This window comes from Ictalurus punctatus, chromosome 12, assembly GCF_001660625.3.
Source record: "Ictalurus punctatus breed USDA103 chromosome 12, Coco_2.0, whole genome shotgun sequence".
NCBI lineage: Eukaryota > Metazoa > Chordata > Actinopteri > Siluriformes > Ictaluridae > Ictalurus > Ictalurus punctatus.
The window spans coordinates 7,391,211-7,408,410 of record NC_030427.2 but is presented as its reverse complement, the minus strand read 5'-3'; the positions used below and the strand labels follow the sequence as shown (position 1 = coordinate 7,408,410).

The 17,200-nt window shown below is 45.6% G+C and overlaps 1 protein-coding gene across 7 annotated transcripts in view; it reads right to left on the bottom strand.

Moving 5' to 3' along the window:
- The window catches only part of agap1 (ArfGAP with GTPase domain, ankyrin repeat and PH domain 1), a 174,157-nt gene that overhangs the window by 31,392 nt on the left and 125,565 nt on the right, over positions 1-17,200 (bottom strand). For 4 of the 7 annotated variants that reach the window (XM_017481758.3, XM_017481759.3, XM_017481753.3 and 1 more), the window contains 4 exons: positions 14,794-14,898; positions 10,601-10,766; positions 8,939-9,100; positions 4,055-4,216 (listed from right to left, as the gene is read on the bottom strand). In XM_017481758.3, coding sequence (XP_017337247.1) covers positions 4,055-4,216; positions 8,939-9,100; positions 10,601-10,766; positions 14,794-14,898 — 595 coding nt within the window. The remainder of the gene's footprint in view (positions 1-4,054; positions 4,217-8,938; positions 9,101-10,600; positions 10,767-14,793; positions 14,899-17,200) is intronic. The other 3 variants (XM_017481760.3, XM_017481756.3, XM_017481755.3) reach the window with 2 other exon arrangements.

Genomic DNA, 17,200 nt, shown 5'->3' with positions numbered 1-17,200 from the left:
CACGAAAACCACCAAACGGAGTGTAGACGAGACACACTCTCGATTTGGCCAACACCGACATTAAATGATCTGACTTAACACACAGCACTTCGAATATACAGAGACCAGATCACACAAAGTGGCAATCCAGATACCCCGCACGTCTACAGTACCTCTCACAACACCTGTTTAGGCACATGATCGTGAGCCTCCTCCAAATCAACAAAACATACGGACAAGCATACTCGCATGACCGTGCAAGAGGAAAAAGCTGGTCCGTTCTTCCATGGTCCGGCCGGAACCCACACGGTTCCTTGCGAATGCTAGGTTCAACTATCTACTCACCAGAACCCTGCCCTGGCAGGCTGAGGAGTGTGACTCCCCTACGACTAAAACACACGCAATGGTTCCCTTTTTTATAATGAGGGACCACTTATCCCAGTTTGCCAGAGCAAGAGCACTGCCCCAGATCTCCATACAAATGTTGAAGAGGCGGGTTAGCGGCAAAACCCAAACTCGTTCAGTGCATCCGACACCTCTGGTTGAATCTCATCCAATTCTGCAGCCTTGCCACTATGAAGGATTCTCGGCACCATAGCGACCTCAGACACACAGCTGGTGATTCCTTCAAGGGTCGAGAAAAATTACAGAGTATGGGAGCTCACTGGAATGGAGACGTAGTCAAAAATGTCTGTGTGCATGCCTGTTACATATTTGAACAATAAATGAAGTACTTGGCTGTATGGTCGCATGTTTGCTGGATAAACTGTCGCAAGAAGCTGAATGTACGTGTGTGTGTGTGTGTGTGTTAGCTAAAAGATTATGTGACGTGTGGATGAGGGCAGCACTCACCTGTGTGTGGGTGTGTGTGTGTGTGTGTGTAGGCAGTACTCAGCTGAGTATGTGTGTGTGTGGGGTGTGTGTATATGTGGGCAGTACCTGGCCAGCAGAGCTCATGAATAACAGAGTTGCTGACAGGCTGATCCTTCACTACAGCGAGAGCATGACGGCCGTCCCAGGCCCCACGCGCAAGTGCTTAATGGCTAAATTGGGAGACTGTTACTAATCGCTTATTGAATAATGGAAGTGACACATCTGATAAAAGATTTCAATATTGTAGATTATTTATAATAGTTCACTTAAGTGCCTGGCAGATGAATGGGGTCATGGTGAGAGGGCCATGCTCAGCCTAAAGCCGTGGGCACCTAGACATGCCCATTGCTCTCTCTCTAGGGAAAACGGAAAGGGGAGAGTCACAGAAAACTAAGACAAGGCCAAATAAATAAATAAATAAATAAATTCAATATTGTAGGTATACCCCAGACTAATTCCATAAGGCTTCGACAGCTGTAAATCTATATTACATTTACATCATACTTGGCATATTCAAGCACACATCCGAGCATATGAAAGTTAAAGGCCTTCCTTCATGGCACAACGGTGGGATCTCAATTTAACTGCTAAAACACCTCTGTAAACATTACTTTAACCAAATAAAGTTAATATTTAAATTCAGGCCCTGATATCACATCCTGAAATGGCTCTAAAAGTCACAAATCTTTCCGAGGGCTATGTTTCTACCGATGTCCAACCCTCACCTCACTAACCCCACCTTCAGCATGCTAAATGCGAAGTCACGTTCCATTAGCAAGACGGTGCGCTAATGTGGGAGGAATAGTATTCCCTATAAGCGTCCAATTGAACCTCACCTGTGGCACGTACCTCTGACTAACATCTGTAAGTCATGGATGGAAAAGTTGTCGGCTTTACCTGTATCTTTCACACGTTACACCATTGTTCGTGTATCAAGATCTCATCTCAAGAGAGATATACAAGACATCGCTATTCTTGTCCAAATGGAGGTGTCAGGCCCTCGGATACACAGTTCCAAAGCTTCGTTTGCACCGAGGCTACTGTAGGTGTGTCCACATGGTGGCGCCACTGAGAAAACCTGAATGGCCAACAATGCTCTCAGTAAAGTGTTCAAGTGTGTTTATAACCATAATAATAACAACAATAATCGGTATAGCAGATTCCCCAGTTCTACTTCCTGTACAGGATGTACTGACGGATTCCAAAATATACTGCTGATCATCAGTGGATCTCCGAACAGAGACAGAATAGACACGTGCTTAGCTCAACTGATATTTTAGACTGACACCGCGCACACACACACACACACACACACACTTCACTGCTATCAGATTGGCCCCCTTTGGGAACAGATCAATAAGGTCGATTGGGAACAATTTAAACAAGCACTAATCCTTTGCTCCCAGGAGGAGGAGGAAGCCACCCACACAAGCCTGGTCCAATTAATCACACGCGCTCTGAGCTGACACACACTCATTGATCATCTCAACACAGTCACACACACACACACAGTGACAGAAGTGTAGAATTTTAGACAAGGCTACAAAGTATATACTAGACTGAGTAAACGCATGCGTTTGGATATGATCACGAACATATAATACGTCTCTTCTACCACGGCGACGCGGAATTCTCGATTCTGATTGGTCAGTGATTAGTGTTCGATAACAGCGGCTCGGAGAGACGGTCTGGCTGCGAGGTAAATCCGAAGCTTATATTAATGCACTCGTCCTAACAGGTTACTGTTTCTATGGTTACAGCATACACAGGGATCGGCATGGGTGCGCCACACAAACAGGTACAAAAATGTATTTATATGTGTTTAATGATGCACTTTTCTGTCAGATGCTTCATTTTGGAAGGAGTCCCTAGTGTAAGTTTTCCTTTTCCAACAAGGAAAGTCTTCAGGACAGAGTGCTTTGCAGTTTTTCACTATTATGACAAGTCAATCAATCACACCACCATGTTGTATCATGATTTATTCCTTTTATATTATTTATATATATATATATATATATATAAAGACAAAATGTATATAATCCTGTACGTGGTGGCATTTGAATAGGTTTGCGTGTGTAGTAATTACTCAGCACACTCGCCCTGTCGAGCAGAACACACAGTGCTGGTTGTGAGTGTGTGTATTTCGAACGCCATGGCATCTATATGCTAAATTACTCAAACTATACGTACTACTCGTTGCGAGTGTACCGGTATAAATTACACAAGGGTAACAGCATAAAAATCTCCCCACCAGCTGAAGTTCTGCATCAGCCTTGAACAAATGATTCCACTCCAGGACTTATCTTTCAGCACGGTTGTATCCGAAGTAAAGACACGATCGATTCGTTTAGGATCCGCTCTTAAGTGCACAATAGCGGTGCCGAAGCAGAGCCGTTTTCCCGTCCTGAAACGTCTCACGACGCTGCTCGGTTATGTTTTGGACAACAGCAGCTGAAGGGCTGGATTTAAAAACCCGCTAACGGACTTCGCTTATCGTACTTCAACTTAAACTCACGATAATAATGTCAGCCATAACGTTAAAACCACTGACCGGTGACACTGATGACGCCGTTTCAGTGGCACGTGTCAGTGGGTTGGATATTTTAGGCAGCATGTACACTCGGTTCTCAACGGCGACGTGTTGGGAGCAGGAAAACTTGGGAAGTGTAAGAAACTGAGCCGAGTTCGCGTAGCACGGAAGCGCGACGGCGATGCACGAGCACAGACTTTTGTTTGTGTTTATACCCATGATGCTCCATGCTCTGCAAGGGCTTGGGGAAACTGGTGCGAGTTGCTTAAGGGGTTTAGTTTAATTCAGGTTTATTGTCAATATACAGTGTAAATTCTGTTGTCGATTATAACGGGAGCGATCTATTAGTAACGGGGACGCATCGCTCCTCGTTCGCAGAGTACACGCGGTGATAAATAGCATCCGTCATGTCTAATTAAAACACTTCGATCAAAGTGAACATACGCAAAACAGTATGTCTAAAGGAACAATAATCAACCGATTAATCGATTATGAAAAATAATCGTAAGCTGCAGCCCTAATTGAGTTAAACACACTCCACCCGTACAGTAAATTTGAAGAATGTGGGCGTGAGGTTCGTGTGCCTGTCGAGGTGGACTGGCTAAAGGAAATGAACCCATGGAGAAGGGCAGATTCAAAGAGAAATGAATGAGTGCCAGAGGTCGTTGTTACCTTCCGCTGTACCGGAGAAGACATCAGCTTTGAAATTGCTGGTGCTCTTCTTCCGGCGGTGTTTCTTGCGGTTGGCGTGTGGCGATGGAGGAGGGTCCATCTTAGGACTGGTAGTGCTGGATATACTGGGACTGGAGCAAACCGAGTCTCCCAGACCAGTATCTACAGCAGAGAGAGAGAGAGAGAGAGAGAGAGAGAAACCCAGAAAGACACCATAAGAGAGAAATGTCAGTGGTCAGATCTCACAAGCCCATACATCCACAGAATTAGCCCCGAAGCCAGTGATGTGCTCTAGGTGCATGAGAAGCGGTGGTAACATCAGGCCTGATAGCGCTGGCATTTGGTAGGCACCGTTTACTCATCACGTGCAGCTGACAGCTGTGACTAGAGGCAGAATAAAATAACATTCGGATCACATCAATATCCGGCTGGGTGAGTGGGGCAGGCTGCCACTGAGCGTGCTCACCGAGCCCCCCAAGGACACTCATAACTTATTTTACAACCGTTTAGTCTCTGCTCGAGTGGAAAACATGACAACTTATCTCTACTGACAGGAAGCTGTCCCCACGGAGTGTTTAACGACCTCGGCCTCTCGGTCCGAGCGCGGACACGCCACACGTACGCGCCATTTTGCGCCGTTTTTCTATTGTGGCCATGCTCTCTAGCTTGCTCTATTGTACGAGAAGGCATGCGGTAGTTGATCAGCGTGATTGCGGAGGTTGAGGACGGGGGGAAGGAGGGGGTCGGGGGGTGGAGTTCAATGACAGGAAATGGGACATCCGACTTCCTCTCTGTGGGGTTGTTCCTCTCTTCCGCTCTCAGGGCTGTTCCTGAGGTTCCGATTTCCACATCATTCTCAAATTAAAAACACCTGCCACACACACACACACACACACACACACACACACACACACACACACACACACACAGGCCACTTTCAGATGGCTGATGAGGAGGCCAAAGTGATGTCTTCCTGTTGGTAAGCTTAAACGCATACACAGAGACACAAAAAGAGACAAAGTGAGAGAGAAATGGAGAGAGGGAGAGACGCAGAATGACAGATACAGTTAGAGACGGACGGCAACAAAAAGAGGTGCAGAGAGAGAGAGACATTCACACTCCTGTCAGAAAGAGGGGACAAGAGTAAATATGAGGGTTTGTTGGCTTCAGACTGGACTGAAAATAGGAACACTGCTCAACAGGCTAAGCCACGTTTTTGCCCCGGAGCACAAACCTCTCACCCCTGACCTCTGACCCCCACTCCCACGTGCAACCAGGAATCAAAGAGACACCCTCATTACATTACTCCTGCCGTAATTAAAGCCGAGAGGGCAGCGAGTGCCACAGGCTGAGGGCCAGGCGCATTATGTTGGTGCAAGATTAGATGCTCTGGGGCAAACTGGCGCAAATGGGAAGAAATGACAAGGAACATCAAATTTGCATTCACCCCCAAGTGGTCCCGCCAACCCCAAATAGCTAGCTAAATGCTAGTAAGGCAAGTCACGTGTTTAACCTTTAAGCAGAGCATTTAGCGTTCTGACTTCACACTGACGCATAGGTCAGATAGGAAACAAAGGTGAGGCCGAGAGCTTAGTAAATGATGACTCTCGTGCTCTTTCTGCTCCAACAGAGTCTCACCCCACAGGGGGACTGCGGCCGCTTATAAGCTCTGTGAGACCTGGTGCACAGCACCCTCGGCTAATTGCTTTATCCACCTCCCTCCATCCTGTCTTCAAGCAGAAGACAGAAAGTGAGAGAGAGAATCTCGCTGCTGTCGACCGACTCCTGAGGGAAGAAGTGACAAACGGCTGTCAGCTCAGATCTTGCGAGCCAAGCACATCATTAGAGCGACAGAACGGCTACTTATGAAACACACACAGACACAAAATCAGGAGCCCTTCAGAGTCCTCACTCGCATTGTAGCTGAGCGCAGGTCAGACTCGATCCAGTTTACACATCAATCATGTCATATAGACTTAAAGGTACAGTGACTGAAGCAAAGAACCGATGCAGTGTTCTTGAACAGGAGACAGGTGAGAAGTATAGCACGATGAGAAGGAGATCTAATCCGAGGGAGCGCGACATATACACTGATCAGCCATAACATTAAAACCACCTGCCTAATAGTGTGTACGTCCCTCTTGTGCCATACAGCTGTGACTCGCCGAGGCACGGACTCCACAAGACCTGTGAAGGTGCGCTGTGGGATCTTCACCAAGACGTTTGCAGCAGATCCTTTAAGTCCTGTAAGCTGTGAGGTGGGGCCTCCATGGATCGGACTTGTCCAACACATCCCACAGATGCTCGATCGGATTGAGATCTGGGGAATTCGGAGGCCGAGTCAACACCTTGAACTCTTCGTTCCTCAAACCCAGTAGTCCTTCCTAGGAGCACGTTTGGTAGGTACTAACCACTGCATACCAGGAACACCCTACAAGATCTGTTGGTTTGGACATACTCTGACCCGGTCGTCTAGCCGTCACAATTCGGCCCTCGTCAAAGTCGCTCAGATCCTTACGCTTGCCCATTTTTCCTGCTTCCAACACGTCAACTTCCAGAACTGACTGTTCACTTACTGCCTAATACATCCCACCTCTTCAAAGGTGTCATTGTTATATGTATGACTGGTGTACACACTAATAATCAGACTACTCGAGTGGTCAGATAAACAGCATACAATGCATCTTCCACCAGAAGTCTTCCAATCAGATGTCTTGTTTTGAAAATGTTAAAGCACTGTTAACATTTATTTATTTATTTATTTAAACAAGACATCTGGATTTTAGCCCAATGAAGTCAGGTGAATTTACACGGTAAAACTGATATCTTTCAAATGTTCTCATACGCTGAAGCAGCTGGACAGAAACGGATGAGGAAGAAGCTCATTTCCATCTCTGGATCGCAGTAGAGACAGCTCATAGAAGAGCAAAACTATAAATCATTTCCAAACAACTCATGTCCAGTAACGCGACTCAAACGCGGACTGGTTACCGGGAATAAGCGCAGTACGTTGGGTTCTCCACGTTCGAATTATAACAAATGTAGCACTGATAAAAACAAGAACTTACAAGCTACTTGATTTAAAAAAAATAAAAAAAAAAAACCAGCAAATATACCACCTTGATACAGGGAAACGTAATGAAACTAATCGTTTTGCTGGTAAAGGATATGTGCTTATAATGTTCTGTGCATGTAAAAAAAAAGAAAAAAAAAAAAAAAGAAAATTTTTATTTTTTATTTTTATACATTCTGAGTGTAAATATATATTTGCCTAGATCTGAACCCAAGCACAAAATCAAGCGCACTGTGAGTGTGTGTGTGTGTGTGTGTGTGTGTGGTGCTTTGGGAACCCGTTTAAGCCTTTCACAGCTTGCTTGGCTATAAGGAGGACGAAGGCGGGGCTAAATACGCACAGAGGGCCGACCAGCCACACGCACTGTCTTTGACTCTCGTCACTCTGTGTGCGCGTGTGTGAGGAAGACGGTCAGCATCATTTTACCCTCGAACATGTCATGTATCCAGGACACGCACACGGAGACTTCTTTCTGACTGCTGACTAGTTGAAGTAGAACACACTGTGTACAGAAACACTCCCTCCATCAGCGTCGTAGACTCCTGAACGAATGTGCCATCGACGATGTGGCGCTGTGAGGGCCCATTACTCTGATAAACAGTTAAAGCAGCATTAGGGCTTGACACTGCAATCAATGAGAGACGTATGAGAGCATTGGCAGTGTGTGTGTGTGTGTGTTTGAGAGGGTTTCGTGCTGGGTGCTAACTGATCACTGTTGCTTTAGTGAACTACAGAGAGCTGCACATGCCGCGTCAAGGAACGTGGCATTAATCAGTAACTCCGCGAGCTTAATATTATACCGTTCTCTGTAGAGATTTCTCGAAACCGCACTAATCTAGATTTTCAGCTCGACGACGTCGATTCTTTCAGGCTGTATAACTGATAACCGGGAAGAAACTCGGTAAAGAAAGACAATTTGAGCGTTTTAAGACCACGCTGTGATCGGGAATGCGTTTCAGTACAGTGTGTTTGAACGTACGATTCGTGTTATTACGATTCCTCCAGCACCCTAGCTAAGCTCAGTAATATTTAATAGGATACATTTGATGTTCCCAGAATATTTAGCTTCCTAATGCGCCAGAACATTGGGCGATGTGGTGTGTGTTCATCCCGTATGCGTTCTGAATGATGATGGCTGGTTTATCTGGGAGTTGTAAAGTGAATAATAATAATAATAATAATAATAATAATAATAATCTAGCACTGAGGTGAGTTGATAGGCTTTTGCTGAAGGACATACAGGGTACATCAGATTTTTCAGTGTTACCATTACACCTAAAACCTCAGAAGAGGAACGGAGCTCGAGCGGTGGCTTGAACAACAAAGCCGTCGGGAATATCTTCAAGTAGCCCAACAGCTAAGTTAAAGATCCAGTCCCGTATTTCGGCTGCCTGGAAACCTAACTGGCTAAAAAAAAAAAAAATGGAAGCTAACTTAATATAATAACGTACGACCGGCTAGTTAGTTAATACAGACGAAGGGAAACAAAACAAGTACGTGATTACGTGGCACGTTGCGTTGAGATTTGGTGTTCCGTCCGTGCACGAGATATGACATATATTAGCGTCTATTAGCGCAACTAATAAGCTAATAACACTAACAACCCGGACACAAGATCTGAACGGCCCAGGGTACTAAACGTATCCATCCCTGGACGAACCTGGTTAACTTGTAAAGAAATCCTGCGATTCCTCTAGATCGAGTCATGTTTCTCTAGAGCACGCTTGGAATTACGATATTAATTATTGACGATCCCGTTTAAGACCGCGGCGTGTACCCAGGACGCGATCTCTTCGGAGGGCTTTGTGTACCTGTGCTGACCCCCGAGTTGGCGATGACGGTGGCGTCGCTCCACTGGTCGGCGCTGGACACCGAGTACGAGCGCTGATGCATGCCGTCCGGCCGGCTGTTAAAGGACACCAGACTGATCCCGCTTGCCATCTGAGACGCGGAAGAGCTGCTGCTCACAGAGCCTAGGAAGAGCCATGAGAAACAAGATGAAAGAAAACGCACAAATCCTACTGCCTCGAGAACATCCGTAACCGCCGAGTACTAACTCCGAGGACATCTTTTTCGACATTATAAACGCATTCTCTGCGGACACCCCGAACGTTCCTCGCGTGTGTTTGTGTGCAGAGGTACAGCCACAGGCCTGCTGCGCCCAGTGAAATGTCACAACTCAATTTAATCTCCGTTGGAGCTGAGAAACGGCACGCGCCGATCAGGCTATTGGCTGATAAACGAGAGTTTTACATTAGCGGCCAGAAAACTGAACACGCAGTGTGTGAGGGTCACGCGCGCACACGTGCGCACACACACGGCCTCAGCTGTGCAGCATGTAATGGTGGAGCCTGTGTGTAATTGGCGCACGCCCAAAAGGAGATATTGCAGATGAGAGGTCCTTCTGATCGCTCTGCCGACCCAGCCTCAGAGTCCAATCCCTGACGTACAAAAGCTTTCATTACCTTATGACTGAGTGAATTATCCTTCTTCTCCCTCCTCCCTTTCCTCTCTCTCTCTCTCTCTCTCTCATTAGTGCTCATTTCAGAGCTGGCTGACTGGAGAGCCAGCGCTGATTACATTAATATTCATGACAATAATTAGTACATGTATTATGGGTCACTGAATATTCATGCTATTAGTTTGGTCCTCCTGGAGCTGTGTGCGTGTGTGTGCGCGTGTGTGTGCGCGTGTGTGTGTGTGTGTATACACAGGGTATTTTAGAATCCTTGGGGGGTTTAAATTGATGTTCAGTTTTAGCACAAACAGACTAAATGACAAACATCTACAGTTTGGCACTGTTTAATAAATACACGCTTGCGTCGGGCTTTTACTGTACAGAATCGGGCTGAATTCTTTATGTGAATCATTAACGCAACAAAAACGATTTGAAAAATTCCGTAGCAACACCGAACTGAATCAATCTTCCTAAAAATAAATAAATAAATAAATAAATAAATTTTTTAAAAAATGAAGTGTTACTCGGAAACGTATTACCCGGCTTCGGAGCTTTTCGACAAATTCAAAGTTAAAAATGCGCAAATATTTTTAGAGAAAATAAATATTTTATAAACGTGATAATAGTTTATAATAGCTAATAGTGAATAAAGGCATTAAAGGAATACTTCATTTTAAAAATATAATCTTTAAATTGTGTATGATTAAAAACAAACCAGAAAAAAAAATGCAAGAAGAAAAAACAACAACAACAACAACAACAACAACAACAACAACAAAACCCCTTAATTTTCCAATTAGCCTTTCCTGGCGGCTGAATCTCAAATGAAATGGATAATTAATAGCAATAAATATGACACATTAATGTTTACAGTAAACGAATGCTTCGTCCTCGTCATTTCCTCCGCTTACGAAATATAGTATTAAGTAATATACGCTCTGTGCCAGTAAGTAATTGAAATTCGGCAGTAATTTAAACAGTCAGATAGCCATGATTCGTGCCGTCGGTGTGTTACCTGGAGCCTGTGCTAGCTGTAAGTTGCTCATGTCCTTGGCAAGGCCGTTAGTTTTGGGGCCGGACGCGGCGCAGGTAGAGATGGCCCTCGGGGGTCTTTTCCCTGGCACCTTGACTGTAGTGCGCAGCAGGTCGATCTCTTTCCCATGTACGTTCTGCATGTAGTCCTGGAGCAAAACAGCAAACTTTCAAAAAACTATACCGTACAGAGGCATACAGCTGTAGCACCAGCAGCGTGGGCGATATGCCCGAAAGATCACGTCACGATGCATCGCAACATTAACAAACCGTCATCAAATCAGTACCGCCATGCTAAAAACGCGACGCTCTACGTTCAGCTTTATATAGAGCAAACTTTTAGTTCCTAGCTACAAAAATGAAGCTTTTACCAGCAAAAAAAAAAAAAAAGAAGGGAAAATAAAATTCGGTCATTTTAAAAATATTGGCATCAAATATGTTCGTTCAAAAAAACAAACAAACAAACAAAATAAATCGAAAGAATAAGTCAGAATAATAAAGTATATTAGACATTATACCACTTACTTACACTCACTAAAGGGCAATAGGTTTAAACGTGATATGAACACACGGACAGCGTGCTACATGGCGGGGTGGGAAAAAGTTTGTGCACCAGCACGATTATAACATCGTTATATAAACCACTAGTTTATATCCTGACCATTCTCAAAATGAGTATGATACAATACACACTCAGTTTTGCTAAAAAAAAAAAAAATAAATAAAAAATTCAGAAACAAAACAAACAAACAAACAAACAACGATAATAATATTAACGCATTTTAACACATCCAATCAAGTGCTCGTTACTGCCATCGTGGAGTTTAATGCGCTTGTATACATCTCTGAGAAAGAACCTTATCTGTGCACATGCTATCATATTGTTTATTCATGTTAACGCCACTGATGAACCGACACACGTCAGAGTCAAATCACGTCCGCCAGATACAGAACACTCGTGATAATCCACGGTGTGTTGTGTTCGAACGGTATATGATGCTTGTACAGGTTACACAGAAGCAGGTGCGATATCACGTTAGAACATCGTTATACGCCCGGCGCCTCAGCATTAGCTCGTTAAAGGAATAAGGGTAAGTCCACCATGGGAAAATATAGTCTTGTACATCAGACACTATACCACTTACATCTACGCAGTGAAAAAAAATATCTACAAAATAAAATTGCATTAGAAGCACACACACACACACACACACGCACGCACGCGGATCATGCTGCGCCGGTGTGTTTTAGATGCCGAGCGGGGAGCCTACGCTCGACGCGTGGCTTCACTCGCGTCGATGATGAAAGTTCCTCGATGCTAATGGGGATGCAATTACCGACCGCAAGCTGTTGGCCCGCCGCTCCTGAAGGGCTCTCCTGTGGCTTGTTAAGCCGTGTTGAGAGCACTTGGCTTTGAATTGCCCTTTTGTAGGCCTCCGCTAAGGGACAGAGACACTCCGCTCTTGTCGCTGACTCTCTCTCTCACACACACACACACACACACACACACACACAATGCTCGCTGATTGGCACATGGCCAAAGTACGGCAGCAGTGGGTGGTCTTCTCACACACACAAAAAAAAGTCAGCTGCTGCTTTTTGAGGTTGAGAAACCCTGCATATATGAGCTATGGAGTGACATGTGTTTCCGTGTCACATCAAGGCCGAGTGTGCCGGGAGAACGATATGCAACTGAGCGCGTGTAACAATTACACGGAGAAGGACACTCGTGGGATTTAAGGATTAGATGGCCTCTTTTATCTGAAGTGTCTGAATAACCGAATCTGATGAGAGGATCATCTAAACAAGTTACAATGCCTGCAAGACAGATGTGATTAAATCCCACACTCTCTCGAGATGCATATATTAAGTTCTATAAAATGACAGGAAAATAAATAAATAAATAAACAAACAAGCAAACAGACACACACACAACCCAGCACCCGCACTTAACGTTAATTGGTGTGAATGAACAAATGCCTGTTAGGCGTTCAGACCTCAAGTTTCCGCGCTTCCTTCAGGAGGGACGTGTTTCGGGACTGATTATATTCCATCTATTGCAGTCTACTTAATTAGTCTGCATGGATGCGATTTTTTTGAACAATTAGGAGGATCGAGTTTTATTCCATTAGCCTCGACAAACAATTAATTGAAGCCTCTGGAGAAGTGCTGGGTGGCAAGTGGGACTTGATCATGTACAACAGGAGGGGACACACTGTGCCTGAAATGCCTGGAGATTCAACATGCACGTCAGTGAGAGACTGCTGACTGGCATACAGTCACATGGACCGCAGGGTAAAATGATTTCATATGAACGGTGAAAATCCGACGTTTCAGAATGACTGGGGTGAAAGGACAGACCTCCATCTGCTGATCAATTTATAGTAGCATGTGCCGAAAAATAGCACAGGAAACACGGCGTCGTCATTAAACACACGGCTTTTGTAGCGGCGATTAAAATGTAGCACGAGCGGTCCAGTTCCATGTGCGTTCACCCGTGGCTTTACACAGCTCTGCTGTTTGGCTCCGATCGTGCCTCGGGTTCTTCACTGCATGTTTGGTTCGCTGTCTGCAGTTCAAAGCCGCTAGCGTTCTCCTGGAACCGGACCACCACGGAAAGCTTGTCTTGGTCCGCACCCGAGCGTGATCGCAGGGTTCGAGTCAAACCGCCTGAAGACTAAACTCAAGACTGCTTCTCCTACAACAGCCACAACTGCATACTGTGTTGCCAAACTGATCGATTTATTTTGGATATTTTTTTTTTTTTAAATATACACACTACCGGTCAAAAGTTTGTGGACACTCGACCGAAATGTTCCTCGTGATCTTAAAAACCTTCTGCTCTGAAGGTGTATTGATTAAATGTTTGAAATCAGTGTCGGAGGCAAAAATATAATGGCGCCGGCGTATTCGTCTCTTTCATTAGAATACTAACGGTTTATTGGCAAAAATATATTTTTTAAATGGTTGACTTGGAGCGAAATATTCTGAAAAGCAGCCAGTAAGAGTCCAGCATACAGAAGGTGGGAACGCCTTTAATACAGTTTAAAGAGCATCTCAGGGGGAGTCCTCAAGAAATTAGTTGAGAAAATACCAAGAATACCATCCATCCATCTTCTATACCGCTTTATCCTTTTCAGGGTCACGGGGGAACCTGGAGTCTATCCCAGGGAGCATGGGGCACAAGGCGGGGTACACCCTGGACAGGGTGCCAATCCATCGCAGGGCACAATCACACACACCCATTCATACACTACGGGCACTTTGGACACGCCAATCAGACTACCATGCATGTGTTTGCACTGGGGGAGGAAACCGGAGTACCCGGAGGAAACCCCCGCAGCACGGGGAGAACACGCGAATCCACACACACAGCGCCACGGTGGGAATCGATCCCCCGACCCTGGAGGCGTGAGGAGAACGTGCTTATTATTTTGATTTATTTATGTATTCATTTTTCATCACAACATAATTCCCATAGTTCCATCTGTGTTACTCCAGAGTGTTGACGACTGGATTATTATTCCAAAATGTGGAGAAAAAAAAAACACCCCCGAATAAAATAAACACTGAGTGTGCCTAAACTTTTGACCGGTAGTGTACAGAGTTTAAAAGATACAGCATGATAATCAGTAAATATCATGAGTAGCTCTGATTAGAATACTGAGCACACGTGTAAAGCCCTAATGAGACTACAACGCGGCGAAACGGAATAGCATGCTATAATACGTCCGAACGTTACGCAGACGTTAGAATGTTTCAGTCTAGACCCAAGACCAGCCGCCTGCTGTCCAGGACCTCATTCGCCCACGCGCTCGGGCCATCTCGTCCCCCCGCCCCACATCTGTCTCTCTCTCTCGCGCACGCGCGCTCTCACTCGAGCGATAGTCAGAGACTTGAGGCTTTGATTAGTCTGAATGTGTTCCAGGATAGACAGAGAGGAAAGAACAAGTGATGAAGAGGCACATGATGTCCAATCATGCCTGTATGTGTGTTACACGAGCCAAGCTGGCAATTAAGACGAGCTGTAATGGCTTAATACAGCACATCATCAGCGTCAGCCGCATGGAAAACTGGAGATGAGGGAGCTGGTAATTAACAGCATGGATGCGCTGATCATGCCAGCGCTGAAGAAGTGTGTGTGAGTGTGTGTGTGTGTGAGATTGAGGTGCTTACATGCAGGCTGGGGTGGTAGGTCAGAACTCCGTTGTCGCAGAGGGTGACGTACTTCTTCTTCCACTCTTTGTTTAGCGACTTGCCACTCCTCTTCATGAGCATTCCCTGCAACACACACAGTTTTACACACGGAAGCAGAGATCTATCCGCTGTTACTCGGACACCGACACCGGGTTGTCCAGCTCAGAGGAACTTCCCACATGAAACCGTCAACGCCCAGGCGAGCGCTACTTTGCAAAGTACTTAGTACTAAAAGTATTAGTATTTAGTATTAGTACTTTTAAAAGGATTTTAAAGGATTGTATTTCACGGGCTGAAACGAATTTCCCAGCTCCTAAGATTGGTTTAACACGGTGGATACAGCACAAAGTCCGAAGCTGTTAAATAAGGCTTGCTTGGAGTAAGGGAGATGAGCTCAACCGCTTTTATCTGCAAGTTTCCCCCGACGATGTTTTAAAAGTAAATCTAAAAATGCTAATTAACACAGAGTAAATGCTTTTTTTTTTTTTTTTTTTCGTACTTCATTTTGAATTTCAAACATTCGACATCAGTTCAAAAATTCCATTTCCGAGGAGATGATACAAATTCAGACTTGTGCATACAAATTCAAAGGACCAGGGCTTACCGCATGGTATTATGGGATATCATTGGATTATTGCATTATTACAAAATCACAATATTATTACGTTTAATCCCCCCCGCAAACACTTTTAAGCCTACAACCAGCGCGTGCGATTTCTTGCTAGATTTTTCGGCAACACCAATACGGCCTTGCTGCCTCCGTCTACGGCTGAACAAACACTACCGTCGGTCGTCGGGTTCCACATCACGATCACGGTCACCTCCTCGGATCTCCGTACGACCCCGTCAGGATTTGTGCGATTGTAAAAACACCCCCTCCCCCGCACAAAATCAAGCGAACGCCGCAATACTAAGAGGAGGAGCTTGCAATTTCTTTTGCACATCCCGGATCTCTTCTTCTTCTCGGTGATGGGCGGGCGTCAGAGACGGAAAGTCGTGTAGGTGTAGCGCCCCCTTGTGTACTACCGTGGTATTTCTGCTTTTCAGTAAGCGCCATCTATCGTCAGGGAGTGGATTTACACGTTCATTCAGCGCGTCGCCCGCGTTTAACGCCCGGGTCTGAACCCAAAAAAAAAACCCCGGCGGAAAACATCCCGGTGTGAACGGGCCCTTAGTGTGTCCCAAATCATACTGCGTTGAAATGACTGTCCCAAAGGTACCAGGATAGTCTACGGTTTCCGGTGAACACTTTTTCATCTAATATTCCCCACAATTCCTTGCGTGAGGGAGGAGGAGCCTAGGGACCGTCTGCTTTGCTGACAGTTTACACAGGTGTAAATGAAACGTGGAGGAAATAAATCAAGGCAATGATCAATGAAACTCCAGTATAGAGTATGCGTTATAAAGACGAATGAAGAAAAGCCAGACTGCTACGAGGAGTTTGTTTACGACGGGTGCTTGCACACTCTTTTACCACACACTCCAGAAGTATGTACTTCCTCTTCAACAGAGAGAGTACGCGCTTTTAGTGCATTGTAAAGTATGCCAATTGGGACGCAGGGAGGTGCGTCACGTGACGTCACCTGCCCACGTTAATCATGTTCATCAAACAGCGCAAAGGCGGCCATTTTGACTCGCTCCGATGAACGTGTGTGGGCATGTTTCTTCAAGCTGTAAATATGACTGAACCGCCAAGACGCCTCAGATTTCTTCAACCATACTCGAGTAACTAGGATCCCCAAACGGACATTTTTCTACACCCGAGCATAATCACTCATAAACCCAGACGTGCACGTTTAGTTGACAATGGGATCGTAGCTTTTGGTGAAAATGCTGCTGAAGAGCTAAAAGCACACATCTGAGAGTACACAGACGTGTTGGCAGCGACGTGAGCCGCTCTCTCTCTCTCTCCTCGGCACGTAAGCGACTGGCCGTTTAAGGGTCGGCCGCCCACACCTCGTTTCAGCCAAATTCATTAGGGGAGACGAGGGATAAAACCCGCGCGCTGATTAGCAATTAAGCGGCGGCCGTGTCACTTCGCTGGACTTGTTAAACATTAACGCGCAGACAGGGTGGATATTAATAGAGTCCGTGACCCAGCTGCCTCGGAGCACGCCACACACGCAACAAGGAGCTTCTTCTCTTCTCTCCATCACTCAACCACCATAAAAATGCCATGTTCCCTGAGTGGCGCACATCCACAAACCCACTGCCATTATGTGGTAATTGGTGTCTAAACAAAGCTTAAATACAGAAGTGCGAGGAATGAAGCGCCGAACTGCCCGACAGCTATTACGCCTGGCGTCTTGCGCTCACATACTGGCACGGCACTCGGAACGAGCGACAAGCGCAAACGTAATGCAGCCGAAGACCGTTCGGCACGTTA